This window comes from Anguilla rostrata, chromosome 6 (genome assembly GCF_018555375.3).
Source record: "Anguilla rostrata isolate EN2019 chromosome 6, ASM1855537v3, whole genome shotgun sequence".
NCBI classification, from domain to species: domain Eukaryota; kingdom Metazoa; phylum Chordata; class Actinopteri; order Anguilliformes; family Anguillidae; genus Anguilla; species Anguilla rostrata.
Genome location: NC_057938.1, coordinates 23,925,597 through 23,944,652, shown reverse-complemented (window position 1 = coordinate 23,944,652; position 19,056 = coordinate 23,925,597). Strand labels below are relative to the sequence as shown.

The 19,056-nt window shown below is 45.7% G+C and overlaps 1 protein-coding gene across 3 annotated transcripts in view; it reads left to right on the top strand.

Moving 5' to 3' along the window:
- LOC135256874 (rho-associated protein kinase 2-like) overlaps positions 1–18,553 on the top strand; it is a 34,390-nt gene extending 15,837 nt beyond the window's left edge. The window contains exons 14-35 of one of the 3 annotated variants that reach the window (XM_064339111.1): positions 689–824; positions 1,733–1,824; positions 2,268–2,514; positions 2,944–3,050; positions 3,278–3,422; positions 3,802–3,962; positions 4,814–4,998; positions 5,313–5,382; positions 6,209–6,312; positions 6,598–6,784; positions 7,041–7,134; positions 8,437–8,522; positions 9,825–10,016; positions 10,474–10,642; positions 12,117–12,293; positions 12,884–12,957; positions 14,145–14,233; positions 14,403–14,481; positions 14,989–15,256; positions 15,444–15,729; positions 16,056–16,143; positions 17,310–18,553. In XM_064339111.1, coding sequence (XP_064195181.1) covers positions 689–824; positions 1,733–1,824; positions 2,268–2,514; positions 2,944–3,050; positions 3,278–3,422; positions 3,802–3,962; positions 4,814–4,998; positions 5,313–5,382; positions 6,209–6,312; positions 6,598–6,784; positions 7,041–7,134; positions 8,437–8,522; positions 9,825–10,016; positions 10,474–10,642; positions 12,117–12,293; positions 12,884–12,957; positions 14,145–14,233; positions 14,403–14,481; positions 14,989–15,256; positions 15,444–15,729; positions 16,056–16,131 — 3,024 coding nt within the window. In that variant the 3' untranslated portion in view covers positions 16,132–16,143; positions 17,310–18,553. The remainder of the gene's footprint in view (positions 1–688; positions 825–1,732; positions 1,825–2,267; positions 2,515–2,943; positions 3,051–3,277; positions 3,423–3,801; positions 3,963–4,813; positions 4,999–5,312; positions 5,383–6,208; positions 6,313–6,597; positions 6,785–7,040; positions 7,135–8,436; positions 8,523–9,824; positions 10,017–10,473; positions 10,643–12,116; positions 12,294–12,883; positions 12,958–14,144; positions 14,234–14,402; positions 14,482–14,988; positions 15,257–15,443; positions 15,730–16,055; positions 16,144–17,309) is intronic. The other 2 variants (XM_064339112.1, XM_064339113.1) reach the window with 2 other exon arrangements.
- Positions 18,554–19,056: the final 503 nt, after the last annotated feature.

Sequence of the window (19,056 nt, the reverse complement as noted above, 5' to 3'; positions counted from 1 at the left end):
GTTAGGGAAAGGTACAGTTATATTCTTTTTCTCCAGATTAACAGTAGGGGCAGTGTAGAGGTAATGTGTGTGATTGGGTGTGCGAGTGTCTTATAAGTGTCTGTCCCTCCAGGTTGACAGTAGGAGCAGTGTAGAGTTAGGGTCTGTGAGTGTGTGTGTGTGTGTGTATCTATCTCTCCAGGTTATCCGTAGTAGTACAGAGGTAGTGTGTGTGAATGTGTGTGGGATAAGTGTCTCTCTCCCGGTTAACAGTAGAAATGTAGCGGTAGTTTAATAAAAGTAGGAGTGTTATAAATGACTTTTCTTTCTTCAGGCTAACAGTAGGAGCAGTGTAGAGTTAGGGTTTGTGAGTGTGCGTGAGTGTGTGTATCTATCTCTCCTGGTTATCAGTAGAACAGAGGTAGAGGTAGTGTGTGTGAATGTGTGTGGGTCTCTAGGAATGTAGCGGTAGTGTAATAATAGTAGGAGTGTCATAAATGACTCTTCTCTCTTCAGGCTAACAGTAGGAGCAGTGTTGAGGTTGTGTGTGAGTGTGTGTGATAATGTCTCTCTCTCCAGGTAAACAGTAGGAGGAGTGTTGAGGTTGTGTGTGAGTGTGTGTGATAATGTCTCTCTCTCCAGGTAAACAGTGGGAGGAGTGTAGAGGTATAGTGTGTGTGAGTGTGCATGATAATGTCTCTCTCTCCAGGTAAACAGTAGGAGGAGTGTAGAGGAGGCTCTGTTGGAGCTGGAGAAGGAGAAGGCTCTGCTTCAGCACAGCAGTGCAGAGAGTCAGAGGAGGGCCGACACTGAGGCCAATAGAAAGCACTGCCTGGAGACAGAGGGTGAGTGTGTGTACCTGAACACTGTACCAACCTGAACACTTACACATCTCTAAACCTACATACATGTACACACCTGAACACTTAACACATCTCTGAAGCCACAGATCTGTACACACCTGAACACTTAACACATCTCTGAAGCCACAGATCTGTACACACCTGAACACATACATATCTCTAAGTCTGTACACCTACATGCACCTGAACATCTTTTCTTCTGAACACTTTTAAAGTTGAAAAGTTCAGTCGGAGCTTTGTACACCTCTGCGCAAGTGCATCCATTCGAATTGCAGAACCATATTGGAAACAGCTTTGTACCAACTGCCACGCAGTGACATTCACGTTGTGCTGTTTGGTGATTGCATGCTGGCATAGACATTGCTCCTGTGTAAATGTTTGAGCTATAAATCTGAATCTGTACATATGCACACATGTACTCACACAATCACACACCTGTACATCTACTCCTATAATCAAACACAGCAACCACTCCTGCATGCCTACGCACCTGTATTAATGTGTCCATGCATATGTACACTTGTCCCTGTAATCACATACCTGTATACCCATATGCCTACATGCCGACAGATCTGTGTTCACAGTTGTACGCATGTACTCCTGCATAGCTGCTCACATGTATTCACACAATCCCACACCTCTTCACCTGTGTAGCTGCTCACCTGTATTCACACAATCACACACATGGTCACCTGTGTAGCTGCTCACCTGTGTTCACACAATCACACACATGGTCACCTGTGTAACTGCTAACCTGTGTTCACACAGTTGCACACCTATTGGCGCAGTCATGACAGCGTTAGAGCAGCTGTACACCTGCTCAGCAGTACAGAACCAGACACGTGTGCGCCTCCATACCTACCACATGTGACGATTCCTGTTCTTTCCAGTCAACACTCTGCGTGAACAACTGGAGGACATGAAGAAGAGGCAGCAGAACCCCCAGGTCCCTAACGAGCAGACCGTTCATCTTCAGAGACACGTAAGGGAGTCGCTACGCATAACTCGAGTGGATGCTCTCATTTCCTCTTTCATTCTAAGTGTAGGACTATCTGCTGAATGAATAAATGTAATGCAATGGGTGTACACACCTGCCTATCACCCCTGGTGGTGCATTTATATCTGTTAGTCTCAGCATTTCTGTGTTTGTATGATATTTAGGCTGTGTGAAATTTTTGCTACTGTGTCCTGTGTTCTACAATATATTCTTATCTCTGAAGACCTGTTGACTATTCCATATGTGTGTCTGTTTGAATACCTATTGGCAGTTACGTGTGTATATCTATTTGAATGCCTGTTGTCTGTTCCATATATATGTATCTGTTTGAATACCTGATGACTGTTGCATATGTGGGAATCTGTTTAAAAATGCTGGCTGTTCTGTATATATGTATCTGAGCACCTGTTGGCTGTCTCTCGGTCCAGCTGGAGGAAGCCAACGAGCTGCTGCGGGCAGAGTCAGAGAGCACGGCGCACCTGAAGAAAGCTCAGGCGGAGACGCTGAAGCAGCTTCAGCACCTGGAGCTGCGTCTGGAGGAGCTGGAGGACAGAAGCAGCCAGCTGGAGGCCAGCAAGCTGGCGCTGGAGACTGAGCTCACCGGTCTGCAGGCGTCACTGGAGACGGAGAAGAGAGAGCGCGGCCAGGCCTGCCAGACCATCACTGACCTGCAGGGTGCGCTGGTGACTGTTTAGCAGCCTAGGTTTTTATACCATGTGTGTTGAGCCATCGTTTCCTATTCGGGTGGAGTCAGTCGCCATAAAAATAAACATTAAGTAGTTATTCTGAAACACTGGAAAGAAAACAAGGATGAATGTACAGGAGTGTATGTGACTGTTGCCAATCAGGAAATTACTCAAACACAGTCAGCCTTTGTGTCCTGTTTGAGAGAGGAATGGGCGGGCAACTGAATTTTAGTATTAAAAGCTAGACTCTTAAAAAACAGCTACTCCTTTAAGTTTTTCTCTCTTGTGCCTACTCTGTTTCTTTCACGTTCACACTTCCTTATGTCCCTCCATCCCTCCCTCCCTCCATACCAAGTTACTCCCTCTTGCTGTGGTTCAGTTGGTGTGTAATAGAGTCTCACTTGTGCTCTCTCTCCAGGGAGTCTGGCTGATCTGGAAGCCGAAGCAAGGCAGGTGAAGTCCGCCCTATCCAACAGTGAGCTAGAGAGGACACAGCTACAGGGGAGACTGTTGGATCTGGAGAAGGTACAAATCCTCGTACACTGACAAACTTATATACTCACAATCACATAATCACTAAACTGAAGAGGAAAGACTGCAGAAGAATATACGGTTCAACTTGCACAATAACACCCTTAGTTGCTTCCAAACACACTCTATAACACACAGACACACATGCAGACTCACACACACACACACAAACACACACACACACACCTCCCACTACTACTGACCATTTGCTTCGCCCGCAGGAGAAGAGTAGCCAGGAGATTGATTTTACATACAAGCTGAAGGTCCTGCAGCAGAGTCTGGAGCAGGAAGAGGCGGAGCACAAGGCTACAAAGGCCCGCCTCCTCATCAACAACCAGATCAACCAGGTCACTGAGGAGGCCAAGGGTGAGAGGGAGAGGCTCAGCCTGACCTTTAGTTTAGTGGGAACAGGCTACCGATCACACACACATCCGCACACCTCCATACACATAGTTAACTGTGTAATGATGGATAAATGTAGCAGATTGCATCCTTTCCAATACGTTTCCACTGTCAGTAAACGGGTATTGGTGTTTCCCGTTGTTATGAAAATAAATGGATTGCCTCTTACTTCAGCCCTTTGGTTTAAGAAACAGAGGCGCATAGATCTTGTAATTCCGAACTACACTCAGGAAAGGCCCGCAATTATTGTTTTTAGTTAAGATGAGGCCAAAAGATTCAAACATTTCAGAATATCTCCTTCGCTGCACCCTCGTTCTTATCAACTCCACACCCTGCCCCTCAGAGATGGAGCGACAGTTGCAGGAGGAGCGTGCGGTGAAGCTGCAGGTGGAGAACAGGCTGCTGGAGCTAGAGAAAGAGCACTCCCTGCTGGGCTCTGATTACAAGCAGGCCAAGTGCGGACTGGAGGACCTGCAGAGGAAGAAGCACAAACTCGCTGAGGAGGTTTGTGTGGGTGCCGCTCTGTGTGGGTGTCTGTTCATGCAGGTGCCAGTTTGTGCCGGTGCTTGTTGTGTGGTTGCCTGTTTGTGTGGGTGCCTGTTTGTGCAGGTGTCTGTTTGTGCGGGTACCTGTTTGTGCGGGTGCCTCTTATTGTGGTTGCTGCTCTGTGTGGTTGCCTGTTTGTGTGTGTGCCTGTTTGTGCGGATGCCTGTTTGTGTTAGTGCCTGTTCGTGTGGTTGCCTGTTTGTGTGGGTGCCTGTTTGTGCAGGTGTCTGTTTGTGCGGGTACCTGTTTGTGCGGGTGCCTCTTATTGTGGTTGCTGCTCTGTGTGGTTGCCTGTTTGTGTGTGTGCCTGTTTGTGCGGATGCCTGTTTGTGTTAGTGCCTGTTCGTGTGGTTGCCTGTTTGTGTGTGTGCCTGTTTGTGCAGATGCCTGTTTGTGCGGGTGCCCGTTTGTGTGGTTGCCTGTTTGTGCGCATGTCGGTTTGTGCTATTGTGATGGTAATGGACTGCATTTATATAGCGCTTTTATCCAAAGCGCTTTACAATTGATGCCTCTCATTCACCAGAGCAGTTAGGGATTAGGTGTCTTGCTCAAGGACACTTCGATTGCCTGTTTGTGCGGATTCCTGTTTGCACGGGTGCCTGTTTGCGTTAGTGTCTGTTTGTGCAGGTGCCTGTCTGTGCGGGTATGTTTGTGCAAGTGTCTGTTTGTGTGTGTGCCTGTTGGTACATGTGTCTGCGTGCACATGTGCGTTTGAGGAAGAGGGTGTCTGCGACTGTCCCCCTCCACCTCTCCCATCTCCCCCTTCCTTTATCTGTAACTTGGCTCCCACACCTGCCTCCCTCTTGCAGGTGAAGACCCTGAGCGTGAAGGTGGAGCAGGAGTCCCAGAAATGCAGCCTGATTCAGAGCGAGCTGGCCAATCAAGGCCAGGAAGTGGCGTCGCTACGCAAGTCTGAGAAACAGCTGAAACAGGAAGTCAACCACCTGCTGGACTTAAAACAGAGCCTAGGAAACAAGAACCAGGAATTGCAGAAGTAAGCATGCCTGCGTGTGAGTGGGTAAATTGGGTGCTATAGGAGTAACCGAGCACTGAGACCTGTTGTCACTGGCTACACCCACAGAGCCCTCTGCCAGAGACAAGCATCTGTGTGTTTGTGTGCAAAGTGCTAGCTCCTGTCACATTATGTGACATCCGCTCCACGTTCGGAAGGAATGATGTCATTTCTGAAGGATTTGTGTTCAAGTGTGTGTGCGCCTGTGTGTGTGTGTGTGTGTGTGTGTTTGTTTGTGTGTATGTATGCGAGCAGGAGGGCAGAGGGTCTGACTGTGTGTGTGTGTTTGTTTACAGAGAGCGGCAGGATGCATTTGGGCAGATGAAGGAACTGCAAGACCAGCTGCAGACAGAGCAGTATTTCTCGGTACAGTACTACCACTACACTGCTACAGCTGAACAGTGCTACAATAACTATTCAACAGTACAAAAGTACTACTGCAGTTCTACTGACAGTACTACCATTTCTAATTTACTACTACTCAACAATACAATTACAAGTACTGTTACTACTGCTATTGCTACAGTACTGCTACTACAGAACTGGTCAACAGTGTGACTACTTCTGTGGTATTACAGTGGTATTTCTCACCTGCACTACTATCTCATCAGCAGCTCTATCACTATTTTACCATGGTGTTCAAGACCTTCTACTCAACAGTGATATTACTACAGTATGATTATTACAGTACTGCAGTGCTATTACTCAGCAATACAGATACTGTGGTACTACACAACTACTCAGTTGTACTACAGTAACACTCAACCCAAAGGATACCACTGATTTCATGTTCTCAAACAGTGCTAATTAGCAGTATTACAGCACTACTGCTTAATAGTACTATTACAGTTACAGCACATTGTCTCAACTGTATCACTACTATACTACTGCAGCAGTACTACTCAACAGTATTACTGCTACAGTACTACAACAGTACTACTCAACGGAACTACTGTACTACTCATATGGACCTTAATGATAAATTTCATTACTGTATCTAACACACTAATAGTCAGATATCTTTCAATGCACTATTACAATATATTGTCTGTATGTGTGGCTCTGCTTCCCCACAGGACCCAAGTCTGTATTGGATCGTAGCATCAGCATATCAGAATTGTATGGTGAGCTGGGCTCATCATGGTTATCAGTACTGTATGGTGATCTCTGTGTGTCTCTTCTTTTTCTTCAGACCCTGTATAAGACACAGGTGCATGAAATGAAGGAGGAGTGTGAGGAGAAGAACAAGCTGATTAAAGACGTACGGCAAAGACTGCAGGACCTGCAGGATGAGAGGTCAGGTGCACCTAAAACCTCAGAAGAACTATAATTGAAGGGAATGGAACCGTGCTTAAGTGCATTATACTGTACTTCAGGAAACTGTCAACTATATTAGCCTATATTTTTTATCAGCCTAATTAAAAAAAACAAAAAACAAAACTACACTGCAGGCCCAAGAATTCCCATACTGCACTGTTGTGAGCCTTGTGTCACTGGTTTGCGCTGTTGCGTGTTATTCGTGATGACTCTCTGCAGCGTTGCGCGTCGTGTGACGCTGGGCTCCCCGTTCTCTCCCCGCAGGGACTCTCTGGCGAGCCGCCTGGAGGTGAGCCTGACGAAGGCAGACTCGGAGCAGCTGGCCCGCACTGTGGCCGAGGAGCAGTACTCCCAGCTGGAGAAAGACAAGATCATGAAGGAGCTGGAGATCAAGGAGATGAAAGCCCAGCACAAGCAGGAGCTCGAAGAGAAGGACAACACCATCGCCTCTGTGAGTAGGGTGTGGTGAGGACAGTACTATTGCCTGAGTAAGGGGGGGGGGGGGGTATAAAATCATCAGTATGTGTGGGGAGGAGATGAAGTAAACAAACCCTCACAAGGTGCCATGTCTTTAACAATTTTAATTTTTTTGGATACAATACATTTTATGCCAGAGCTGGTTTGAGGAGTTAAATAAATCTGGTCCATTCTCAGTAGCTGTGGTTTCGGCCTTGGGGGGTCACCTGTATTCTTTTGCCCCCCTGCAGCTGGAGGAGTCTAACCGTACCCTGACAAGTGACGTGGCCAACCTAGCCAATGAGAAGGAGGAGCTGAATAATGCACTGAGGGAGGCACAGGAACGTGAGTGTCCTGATTCCCATCTCACCCACTGGCCTCTCTACTCTCCCTTTACTCTACCCACCCACTGGCCTCTCTACTCTTCCTTTACTCTACCCACCCACTGTCCTCTCGTTACTCTTCCTTTACTCTACCCACCCACTGTCCTCTCTTTACTCCTCCTTTACTCTACCCATCCACTGGCCTCTCTACTCTTCCTTTACTCTACCCACCCACTGTCCTCTCTTTACTCCTCCTTTACTCCACCCATCCACTGTCCTCTCTTTACTCCTCCTTTACTCCACCCATCCACTGTCCTCTCTTTACTCCTCCTTTACTCTACCCACCCACTGGCCTCTCTACTCTTCCTTTACTCTACCCACCGTCCTCTCTTTACTCCTCCTTTACTCTACCCATCCACTGTCCTCTCTTTGTTCCTCCTTCACTCTACCCACCCACTGTCCTCTCTTTACTCCTCCTTCACTCTACCCATCCACTGTCCTCTCTTTACTCCTCCTTTACTCTACCCACCCACTATCCGCTCTTTACTCCTCCTTCACTCTACCCACACACTGTCCTCTCTTTACTCCTCCTTTACTCTACCCACACACTGTCCTCTCATATTACTTCTCTTGAGAAAATAATGCAGTGTATTCTGTGTACTGTCATGGTATCTGTTATCCTGTTCTGGAAGATTCTTTCAATTTGAAATAATCAAATATGCATGCGCACCCAATGACCCAACATACTTCCAAGTCCAGAGTCTAAAGACATTTTTCTCATTTCTAATCTGTTGATTTATTTATTTATTTTTTTACTTTGACAGCATTTCACCATATTTATTTAAAATATTCAGGAAATATGTGTTATTGGTACCATTGGTGAGATGTGCCTACCCCATCCTCAGCACCCCATAAACAGACCTTTCAAGGAGATGGTAGTTTGAGTAGCTAAACAGGAATTTGCCTTCAATAATTCTTTCATCTGGAGAAATATATACTTTAACATTCATACTACAGAAAGGACAACGAATAACATTCTAGAAAATTGAATATGGGTAAAATTGTCCTTTAAGTTTAACAACACAACTAAAGAAGAGTTTGTAAACATATTCTTTTGAACATTATTATGGTAGTTACCGGACACTTTGGCATTACTGACCTTAATTGCATACTTCCTCTCCTTGCTCACCCATTAAACTGCAGAATCACCATGCAGGTTAGATACTGAACCCCTGTATTGCCTGTCTCCACGTGAACCATTGTGTTGCTAAAACGTTTAGCAACTTTGTGTAAATATTCTGTGTTAACTGAGCTGTGTTCACAGAGCTGAAGCAGTCCATGGATGAACAGAGTAATATGAAGGCCAACTTTGAGAAGCAGGTGCAGTATGAGAGAACACTGAAAACTCAGGTTAGAACTCACCCGTCTGGTTATCTGTTTCTGTCTGAATGGATTTCTGTGCGTTTGTCTGTATTCATGTGCACGTCTTATGAGCTTGACGGTTTTAGGCTGGTCAAATGTGTCTATATGATCAGGTAGAGAATGTCTATGTGTGTGTGTGTGTGTGCGCGTGTGTGTTTTTTTCATGATGAGTGTGTGTGTAATATACAGGATGTACAGTGTGTCTCTTGATTTCAGATAATCTGTGTTTAACCCAAAGGTGCTTACCCATGGAAACAATAAATCAATCAATCATCACACAACTCTCTCTGACACAACCCATTTGCAGAAAGAGTTGTTAGCCTTCAAGACACAAAGGCTACATTTACACCACTGACCTTGATGACTTGTTCCAATTTCTTGCCTGCATCCTATTTTTTATCCGCCTGTTTACATTTACTTTTGAAGGTGACCAGAATCTGAAACCTGCGTTAACGCGGTTTAAGCTTGAAACAACCAGCATGCAAACATGCAAAGGGTTTGGTTTCCGATACAAAAGTAAACAACCACAGCCATATCACCATCTGCAATGGACACAAAACGACACAAAGACAGAAATAATAATTCAAGCTATTCTTTCCAAAGCATCTTGGGTCCGCAAAGAACATCCCCAGTATTTTGGCCTATTCCGATTCTTCGCCCTATGGGTTTAAAAGGCACAATAACTCAGTGTTCACTGGCCTGAACTTTCATCCTCCATTTAGCTTCTTTTAACATGTAACATTACCAGTGGGGAGTGGTTATGCATATAATTACATTACACCTCATTCAAATATGAAGAAAGTATGAGAATATCACATTTTGAATAACGCGCAAATCGCAGTGATTGGGAAATTCCGATCTGTGCACTTAGATGAGTCACATTAGCAGGTGTCAGATTCCTATTGGATTCATTTCCAAATATGAATATGGCCCAGAACGGATCTGAACATATCCAATTCCGTATGTTTTTTTTTCCTATTTACAGGTTCAAAATACATATCTGATCTGTGCAACATGTGAGCAAAAAATTGGAATTTGGCAACTTACCAGGTGGTGTAAATGTTGCCAAAGATCTGTTCTAGAATCCAACCTTGTTAATTGGACTGACTAAATCCAGTCAGAGTTACATTACATTACCTTTATTTAGCAGACGCTTTTATCCAAAGCGACGTACAAAAGTGCATATCATGGTCATTGGACTTAAGTTCTGTATCCATTACCTGCATGTGTTTTAGTGTTAGAAAGTACCAGAATGTCTTAATGTAATCTTTCACATTTGATATGCTGCAGGCAGTCAACAAACTGGCAGAGATTATGAACCGTAACAATGTAAGCAGTGGTGGACATCGCCATGGCAACGACATGGATTTGCGCCGGAAGCAGAAGGAGAACAGAAAGCTTCAGCTGGAGCTCCAGCTGGAGAGGGACAAGCTCAACGGCACCATCATAAAGTATCAGAGAGAGATCAACGAGATGCAGGCTGTGAGTGGTGTCTGCGTCCACCTGCAAACGTGACTGCAACCTCATAGTAACGCAACCACTGGACCACGTTCACAGTAGTACAAACGTCAAATTCACATTAATACTACCACAGCCCATCACATTCACGGCAACACAACCACAGACCATGCCATTCACACAAGCGTAGACCACAACATTCACAAAGTAACCCAACATAGAACACAAATCACTGCAGGCAGAGCAATGACGTGTAATCATTTAGAGTATACCTGTACCTGCCTACCATACACACACACGCGTGCGCGCACACACACACACACACACACACACAGTAGCTTCCCCACACCTCACTATAGTATCTTGTTTGTTCAGTGACTGAAGGATAAAGCCCCGTTCATCCTCTTTTGCAGTCATTAAATAGATGTTTGTTTCCTTCGCGGGGTCTTGATTAGCATGTGTTTGTGTTCGCGGTTTCCAGATGATAGCAGATGAAAGCCAGGTGCGCGTTGAGCTGCAGATGGCCCTGGACAGCAAGGACAGTGACATTGAGCAGCTCCGCTGCCAGCTGACCTCCCTCAGCATACACTCCTTCGACTCCACCAGCTTCAGCAGTGGGCCTGACCCAGAGGCCGATGAGAGCTACCCTGGTAATACTGCGCTAACAACGGCCACCTACCTCAGTAACACTGCGCTTTACATTCACACAGGGCATTTACCTAGCTACACTTCACTCACACAGGGCACCTGCCCCAGTAACACAGGGCGCCTACCCCAGTAACACTGTGCTTTACATTCACACAAGGCATTTACCTAGCAACACTTTACTCACACAGGACACCTACCCCAGTCCACGTACCCCAGTAACACTGTGCTTTACATTCACACAGGGCATTTACCTAGCAACACTTCACTCACACAGGGCACCTGCCCCAGTAACACAGGGCGCCTACCCCAGTAACACTGTGCTTTACATTCACACAGGGCATTTACTTAGCAACACTTTACTCACACAGGGCACCTACCCCAGTAACACTGTGCTTTACATTCACACAAGGCATTTACCTAGCAACACTTTACTCACACAGGACACCTATCCCAGTAACACTGTGCTTTACATTCACGCAGGGCATTTACCTAGCAACACTTTACTCACACAGGGCGCCTACCCCAGTAACACTGTGCTTTACATTCACACAAGGCATTTACCTAGCAACACTTTCACTCACACAGGGCACCTGCCCCAGTAACACAGGGCACCTACCCCAGTAACACTGTGCTTTACATTCACACAGGGCATTTACCTAGCAACACTTTACTCACACAGGGTGCCTACCCCAGTAACACTGTGCTTTACATTCACACAGGGCATTTACCTAGCAACACTTTACTCACACAGGGCGCCTACCCCAGTAACACTGTGCTTTACATTCACACAGGGCATTTACCTAGCAACACTTCACTCACAAAGGAAATCTGCCCCAGTAACACCACAGTCACACAGTGCAAATACCCTGGTAATGTCTTGCTCACATCTTCTACGGTAACAGCATATTCACTAATCCCAAAGGGCACCCATCCTGGTACCACCATGCTCAGCTCTCACACAGTGTCGCTACCTCTGTAACATCATGCTCAAATGGGGCACCTACCTCAGTAACACTGCACACATTGCCAAATAGCTCTTCAGGTTGATTTCACAGATTGCTCTCCGTCTGTGCTGAAAACACTCTGCGTGCTATCGGCTTAACTTTGAAATGGAAAATACACTGTGCTCTGAACACATGCTGTGCATACGCTGAACACTCAGTCCATTTTGAAGACGGGACGCTGCAGTCTGAACGCAGAAACAGACTGTGCTCTGACACCCAGCGCACTGATGCAAAGCCTTTTCCTTACTTCCTGTTTGAAGCTTTCTTTATTTTTTTCCAATTTCTTACATTTCTGATAAAAACTGTATTTTTTTCTTCACTGTTTCTCTCCTTTGTTCTCTCCTTCCCCTCATCCCCTGCTCTCCCTTCTTCCCCATCTCTTTTTCCCCATGTTTTCTTTTCCCGCTGTCTCTTCCCTTCCTATTCCTCTCAATTCTTCCTCTGTGTTTCTTTCTCTGCTGAACGACGCTAGTGCGCATCACCCACTCCCAGTCCTCCAAGTCCATGTCATTTACGTACCAGCGCTCCTCCCAGTCCGTCCGCACTCGTGCCCCCCGTTTCTTTCACTCTGACTCCGAGGAGGAAGATTCTGAGCCAGAGCAGCCTCCTCCAGCACTCGCTTACAGTCCCTCAGAACCAGAGAACGAAGGTGACCTGTGTGGACCTTCCCTCTCTCCCTTACCCTGTCGTGCACTAACACAGACCGTCCCTCTCTCCTATGCCCTGTTGTAGTGCACTAATTCAGACCCTTTGTCTCTCCCATACCCTATCACAGTGCACTAATACAGAACCTTCCTCACTCCCATACCCCGACGTAGTGCACTAATACAGACCTTCCCTTTCTCCCGTACCCTGCTGTAGTGGACTAATGCAGAAGATAAGAGAATGTTCTCATCTCATTGTCCCAAATGCAGGCTTTGAATTGAACATTTTTTTATTGTGAATGAGGGATCATGTCGCATGCTGTTGCTCTTGTATAGCATTTCAGCTCCAAAAAGAGCTTGAGACATGTTTGGTGACTGGCTCCACCTAGGAGGCAGGTTGGTTATTGAAATTGTCCATTTTTGGGTTTGAGTTATCCACTTAAGGAACCATTTGAGTGTGTGTTTGATGCATTTGTGTGCATGCATGAATGTGTGTGTTTCAGCATGTGTGTTTGTGTGCCATTGATCTGTCTGTGTAATGACTGTGTATGAGCCACTTCAGTGATGCTCCGTGTGTTTCCTGTTTGTACCACAGAGACCCGATTGGAAGGCTGGCTATCTCTCCCAGCGACGAGGAACAGCATCAAGAGATTCGGCTGGGACAGGAAGGTATGCAGAGCCCCTCTGAGACTCCCTTATATGCATGACAGTGCCCTGCTTTCACCTCACTCTACACACTCCATTCCAATACTGTTTAAAGAGTACTGCTTAAGACTCTTAGTCTAATAAGAACACCATCACACTTCTGCTTGACCTTAGTCATGATAGTGCTGGCTTTTCAGAACAGTGCTGGTACTTTCATGTATGACAAAATGTGCTCAGTACTCACTGTCTCAGCGTTATGCCTTTCTTCCATTGTGTGTACTGGTTTGTGCAAGTGTATGTTCTCTCTCTCCTGCTGTTTGTAGTGGTTGGTGTGAGTGATGACGTGTCCTCACTCCTACAGTGTGTAGGGTTTGTGTGTGTGAATGATGGTGTTCTCACTCTTCTGCATTGTGTAGTGGTTTGTGTGAGTGAGTGAGTGTGTTCTCTCTCTCATGCAGTGTGCAGTGGTTTGTGTGTGTGAATGATGGTGTTCTCTCTCCTGGAGTGTATAGTGGTTAGTGTAAGTGATGGTGTGTTCACTCTCTCCTACAGTGTATAGTGGTTAGTGTGAGTGATGGTGTGTTCACTCTCTCCTACAGTGTGTAGTGGTCTGTGTGAGCGATGGTGTGTTCACTCTCTCCTACAGTGTGTAGTGGTTGGTGTGATTAATGGTGTCTTCAATCTCTCCTACAGTGTATAGTGGTTTGTGTGATTAATGGTGTCTTCAGTCTCTCCTACAGTGTGTAGTGGTTTGTGTGATTAATGGTGTCTTCAGTCTCTCCTACAGTGTGTAGTGGTTTGTGTGATTAATGGTGTCTTCAGTCTCTCCTACAGTGTGTAGTGGTTTGTGTGATTAATGGTGTCTTCAGTCTCTCCTACAGTGTATAGTGGTTTGTGGATTAATGGTGTCTTCAGTCTCTCCTACAGTGTGTAGTGGTTTGTGTGATTAATGGTGTCTTCAGTCTCTCCTACAGTGTGTAGTGGTTTGTGTGATTAATGGTGTCTTCAGTCTCTCCTACAGTGTGTAGTGGTTTGTGTGATTAATGGTGTCTTCAGTCTCTCCTACAGTGTGTAGTGGTTTGTGTGAGTGATGTGTGTGGTCTCTCTAACTCGTAATGTGTACTGGTTTGTGTGGCTGTGCATATTCTCTCTCCTGGAGGGTGGTTGGTTGCTGATTATTATCTGACCGTGTGTGCCCATGTCTCCTGCAGTATGTGGTGGTGAGCAGCAGGAAGATTTTGTTCTACAACAGTGAACAGGACAAAGAGCTGTCAAACCCGTCTATGGTCCTGGATATTAGGTGAGTAAAGCCCTCTTTACCGTGCTCTGCCTCTCTTTCTCCTTCCTGCGTTTCCCTCTTTCCTTCTCTCTCTCTGCTCCTCCTCCTGTCCTAAATTTCCTCCTTTACCATTCCTTTGTCATCCTCCCTCCTCCTCTCTTATTCGTTTGCTATTTTCCTTTCTCTGCAGTAAACTGTTCCATGTACGGCCAGTCACCCAGACAGATGTGTACCGTGCAGATGCCAAAGAGATCCCGCGGATCTTCCAGGTGATACTAAGCATCCTTTCTCAGGACTGCCCAACCCCACCCTGTGATTACTGTACACACACATGCTGAAATAATCTCAGACTGCTCCTTACTGTCCCACATCACTCCCCACTGCCCCTCACCTGTCTCCACTGCCCCACACCACTCCCCCACACCTGTCTCCACTGCCCCTCACCTGTGTCCACTGCCTCACACCCATATTCACTGCCTCATACCACTCTCCACTGCCCCTCACCTGTCTCCACTGTCTCACACCACCCCCCACTGCCCCACACCTATCTCTACTGCCCCACACCTGTCTCCACACTACCCCACCTCACTCCTCACTGCCCCACGCCACTGCCCCACACCTGTCCACACTGCCCCGCACCTGTGTCTACTGACTCACACCCATCTTCACTGCCCCACACCACTCTTCACTGCCTCACACCTGTCTCCACATTGCCCCACCTCACTCCACACTGCCCCACACCGCTCCTAACCACCCTCACTGTCCCTGCTGCACAGATCCTGTACGCCAATGAGGGAGAGAGCAGGAAGGACCACGAGTCCATCCTGGGGCCACTCCTCATGGTAGACAAGTCCAACTGCATCTGTCACAAGGGCCACGAGTTTATCCCAACTCTCTACCACTTCCCTTCCACCTGTGAAGCCTGCCCCAAACCCCTCTGGAACATGTTCAAGCCCCCACCCGCTCTGGAGTGCCGCCGCTGCCACACCAAGTGCCACAAGGAACACCTGGACAAGAAGGACGTGCCCATCATACCATGCAGGGGTCAGTATGTCCCAAAGAGATTGGTTTGTTGAGGACAGATTGTTGAACTATGCAGGGCAAGAGGTCATCTGTCCTTGCAGGAATTGGTGTGTTGAGCAGAGTTCATATTGTTCTGCTGAGATCAGTGTGCATATATGTGTGACGTTTGGGTACATACAGCATAATGACATAATGTTCCTCCCCTTAGTGAACTATGACATGTCCCTGGCCAAGGACCTGCTGCTCTTGGCTGAGTCTCAGGAAGAGCAGCAGAAGTGGATCAGCCAGCTGCTCAAGAGGATTCCCAAGAAGCCCCTGGCTGGCCAGCAGCTTACGGGCCCCTCGCCCCATTCTTCGCCTCGCGCTTCACCCCGAGCCTCGCCGCGTGCCTCTCCGCGTGCCTCTCCCCGTGCCTCTCCCCACATCTCCATGACAGCGCAGCTCAGCCCACGCACCAGGCGGCATGCCCGCTATGACCAATCCAGCAAGGCCAGGTGAGGGGAGAAGGGAGGGGGGGAAAGTGATACATCACCCCCAAAGAGGCATTAGAATCCTGGCTCATATTTAGAAAGAGTATCGGAGTTGTGAATGTGGACCCTGGCCTCAGAGCTCCAAGTTTAATCACAATGTTATGAGATCTACTCGAGACTGATGATGACCCATGTCTTGCCATGAACTGAAAATATTCCTAAACATATTCAAGTTTGCTTTGGGTAAATAAATTGACTCAACCACATAACTCTGCTGCCCCTGCTGGACTGTGGCAGTACTGCCGAGTGTTTATTTGTAAGGATAACTCCAGGGAAACCCTCTGTTTCAGGTTGCTAGACTTTGGCCTGAAGGACTGGAATTGGTCATTGGATGATGATGATGATGATGATGTGTTTGATTTCTGAAGAAGTGAGAGGGTAATTTGGAAATGGGAATGAGTGCAGTGGTCGGGGGGGGAGGGAGGTTGTTTGCATGTGTTGTGCTCCGCATGCTTGGTTGATTTTTTTATCATTGCGACTTCTAATGGAGACAATTTATCTTATTTTATGTTTTGTGACTATCAGACATTGCACTCTAGATATGTACTATATTTCGGAGGTGAAATGCGGTTGAAACTGTGAACAGTACTATGGGTTTAAGTCAGGGTGCCATAAGCCAACTGTCAAACAAATTCAGGTGAATGTTAGTCTCGATAATTCTAGTCTACGAAGTATTGTGTATGTACATATATATGACTACAGATTAGAAGCTGTATTCTTTACGGTGCTAAGGTTTCGTCCGTATTATGTACAGTGGAGAGATTGCCTCCATACAGTGAATCTGTATTTAGTGCTGTGCAGCGATTAGCTCTGCATAATGCAGCAATTCCTTTCATACATTGCTGAGGTTCCATCTGGACATAATGAGGTTCGATCGGTATTCTGTACGATGCTGAGGTTTCTTCTGCGGACTATTTAGTGCTGCAAAATGAACAGCTCTGATGGACCCATTAAAAGTTACCAAAAATTCAGTTGATTTAAATAAGATGGTGATTAATTTATCAGCCAATCGAAAGAGCCATGGCTGCTTCAAGTGGCAGCACAGTGATTCATCAAGCTATTGCAAGCCAGAATTTGCAGCACCAGGAATCGTTGGTATAAGGTCATTTGCCTTACAGTCTCCTCTCCTGTAAAGAGTTTGCATATTTTTTTTGAAAAATATTTTATTCCCCATTTTCCCAGTTTGGAATGCCTATCCCATGACTCCTCTCTCAGTTTAGGTCCCAGAAAGAAAAGGTGCAGTCAGTACGTAGGGCCCTCACTACACACAGGACATCTGCCTCCGTGAATGTGCCTCTTCACAGGCCTGGATTCATACTGTTCCTTGGTATTTGTTTAGATGTGAGATTTTGAGGTGATAATGTGGGGTCTGGCCCACAGGGTTGCTGCTGAAGAGTACTTCCAGCTGGTTGTCATAGACCTACTTCAGTCTCGCCACTTATCTGATCTGTTCTCACTGCATGTGTGTGCGCGTGTGTCTGTGTGTGTGTAAGTGTATGTGAGCCCAGGGTTTATGAATGATAACTCTTTCTTCCTCCCTCCAGTTGACCTCCTTTGCCTTGAGGGAATGATGGAACTCCTGGACCGTGATGGATTTTCTTCCAGTCACACAAGAAAAAAATCCTTGGCTGTACTCAACACAAAGATTTAAAGACATTTGAATACAAATATTATATATTTTTTTCTTTCAACCCATGCTGGATCAGAGCCTCTGCATGAACCCATATCCCTGAAATATTCAAGTGACACCCTCACATGGTGACTGCAGCCAATGGGGGACTCAACTCAACTGATCCAGGACCACAGTGATCACCAAATTATATAACTGAGGCACCTTGAACCGTAAGATAAACCTGGTCCCCATGTGCAAAGTCTGCTTTTAAAAACGCGAACACTACTATGAGGGACTGGCCTGCACTTCACAGAAGCCACTACTTTGAGGGAGTTTGTGAGTATTCCGCACACAGAGTGTATCCTATCTACTCTGCACTTATTCGCATTGTGCTAATAGCCACAGCTACATACGTCCCTCACCACCGCTACAATTTGCTTACCAAAGTGAGAGAAATCCCGTTAGTCAATAAATAGAGTATCATAATGAGTTGATATTAGCATAAAGGAACCAATGGCCACAAAACATTTTGATATTTATTTAGTGAAAGTTGATGTTGACTGAGCTCATCTTCAGTCTTTAATTTTGCTGCAGAATACTGATTTTATTCACTGCCCTGTTGTCAATGTGCCCCAGAAAACAGACAGAGCAGCATGTGACAAGTTTGCATTTTGTGTTAATGAGCAGGATGCCACATTGCTGGACTGGCCAGCACTGGCTCTGAGATAATTGTGAGAGTGTTTCTTTTCTTTGTATAGTTTGTGTGGTTGTGTATATAATACATGCCTTAGATTGAGATGAAGAATATGTCATATAACTGTTCCTGAAAAGTGGTTGTTTAAAAAAAGAAGGGAAGTTCAAATGTGAAAAATATATGGAACCTACTTTTGACTTGTCAAGTTGTCATAGCTATGTTACAAATTATTAAACATTACTTGCTATATACATATTAGTGACATTCTGAAATGTTCAATATTTTAATCTATCAATTATTTCAAGAGGTTTCAAAGACTTTCTATTGTGTCTTTTATAAAGTTCCAGAAAAACCTCATGTTAAGGAAGTTTCATGATGTGAAGAGAAATATTACCATTTGGAGGTATGCAATTGAGTATTTAGCAAAATATTTATAATATGCATTTTAAGTAAAATAAAATGAATTTCTCATTCAGAATTAATATGTGTCCATCTGATTTACTTGTAAATTCAAGGACTATTTTTTTTTTTTAGTGCAGAGCTACTCATTCACACATGGCATGGGGAATTAAATAAATTGCTGTTTCCTCTTCAGCTGATTAAAATATTCTCTTCACTAATTTTTCATGCTCCTTTTTATGATGAGCTCATGAGGAGCAGTTCAGTCTGTATGAATTTAAATAGTGTATTTCCAGTGTTTTGGTTGGAAGGAAAAAGCACTGTACAACAGGAGTCATCCAAGGCTGTGTATCTTTATTGATGTGGATATGTACAAAAACAGTCATATGCTGTATCAAATCCAAATGAGGTAAACCTGCACCCCTCCCTCTCCATGCAACCCCCCATCCAACCTCCAACCCTGGTATCTCAGACCACCAGACCATGGTCTGACATCCTCTGCTGTGCCAATCATTTTGGAGGCCACTGTATTTCTGCATGTGGGAGTTCAGATAACAAGGATATAAAATGAACATATTCTTAAGTT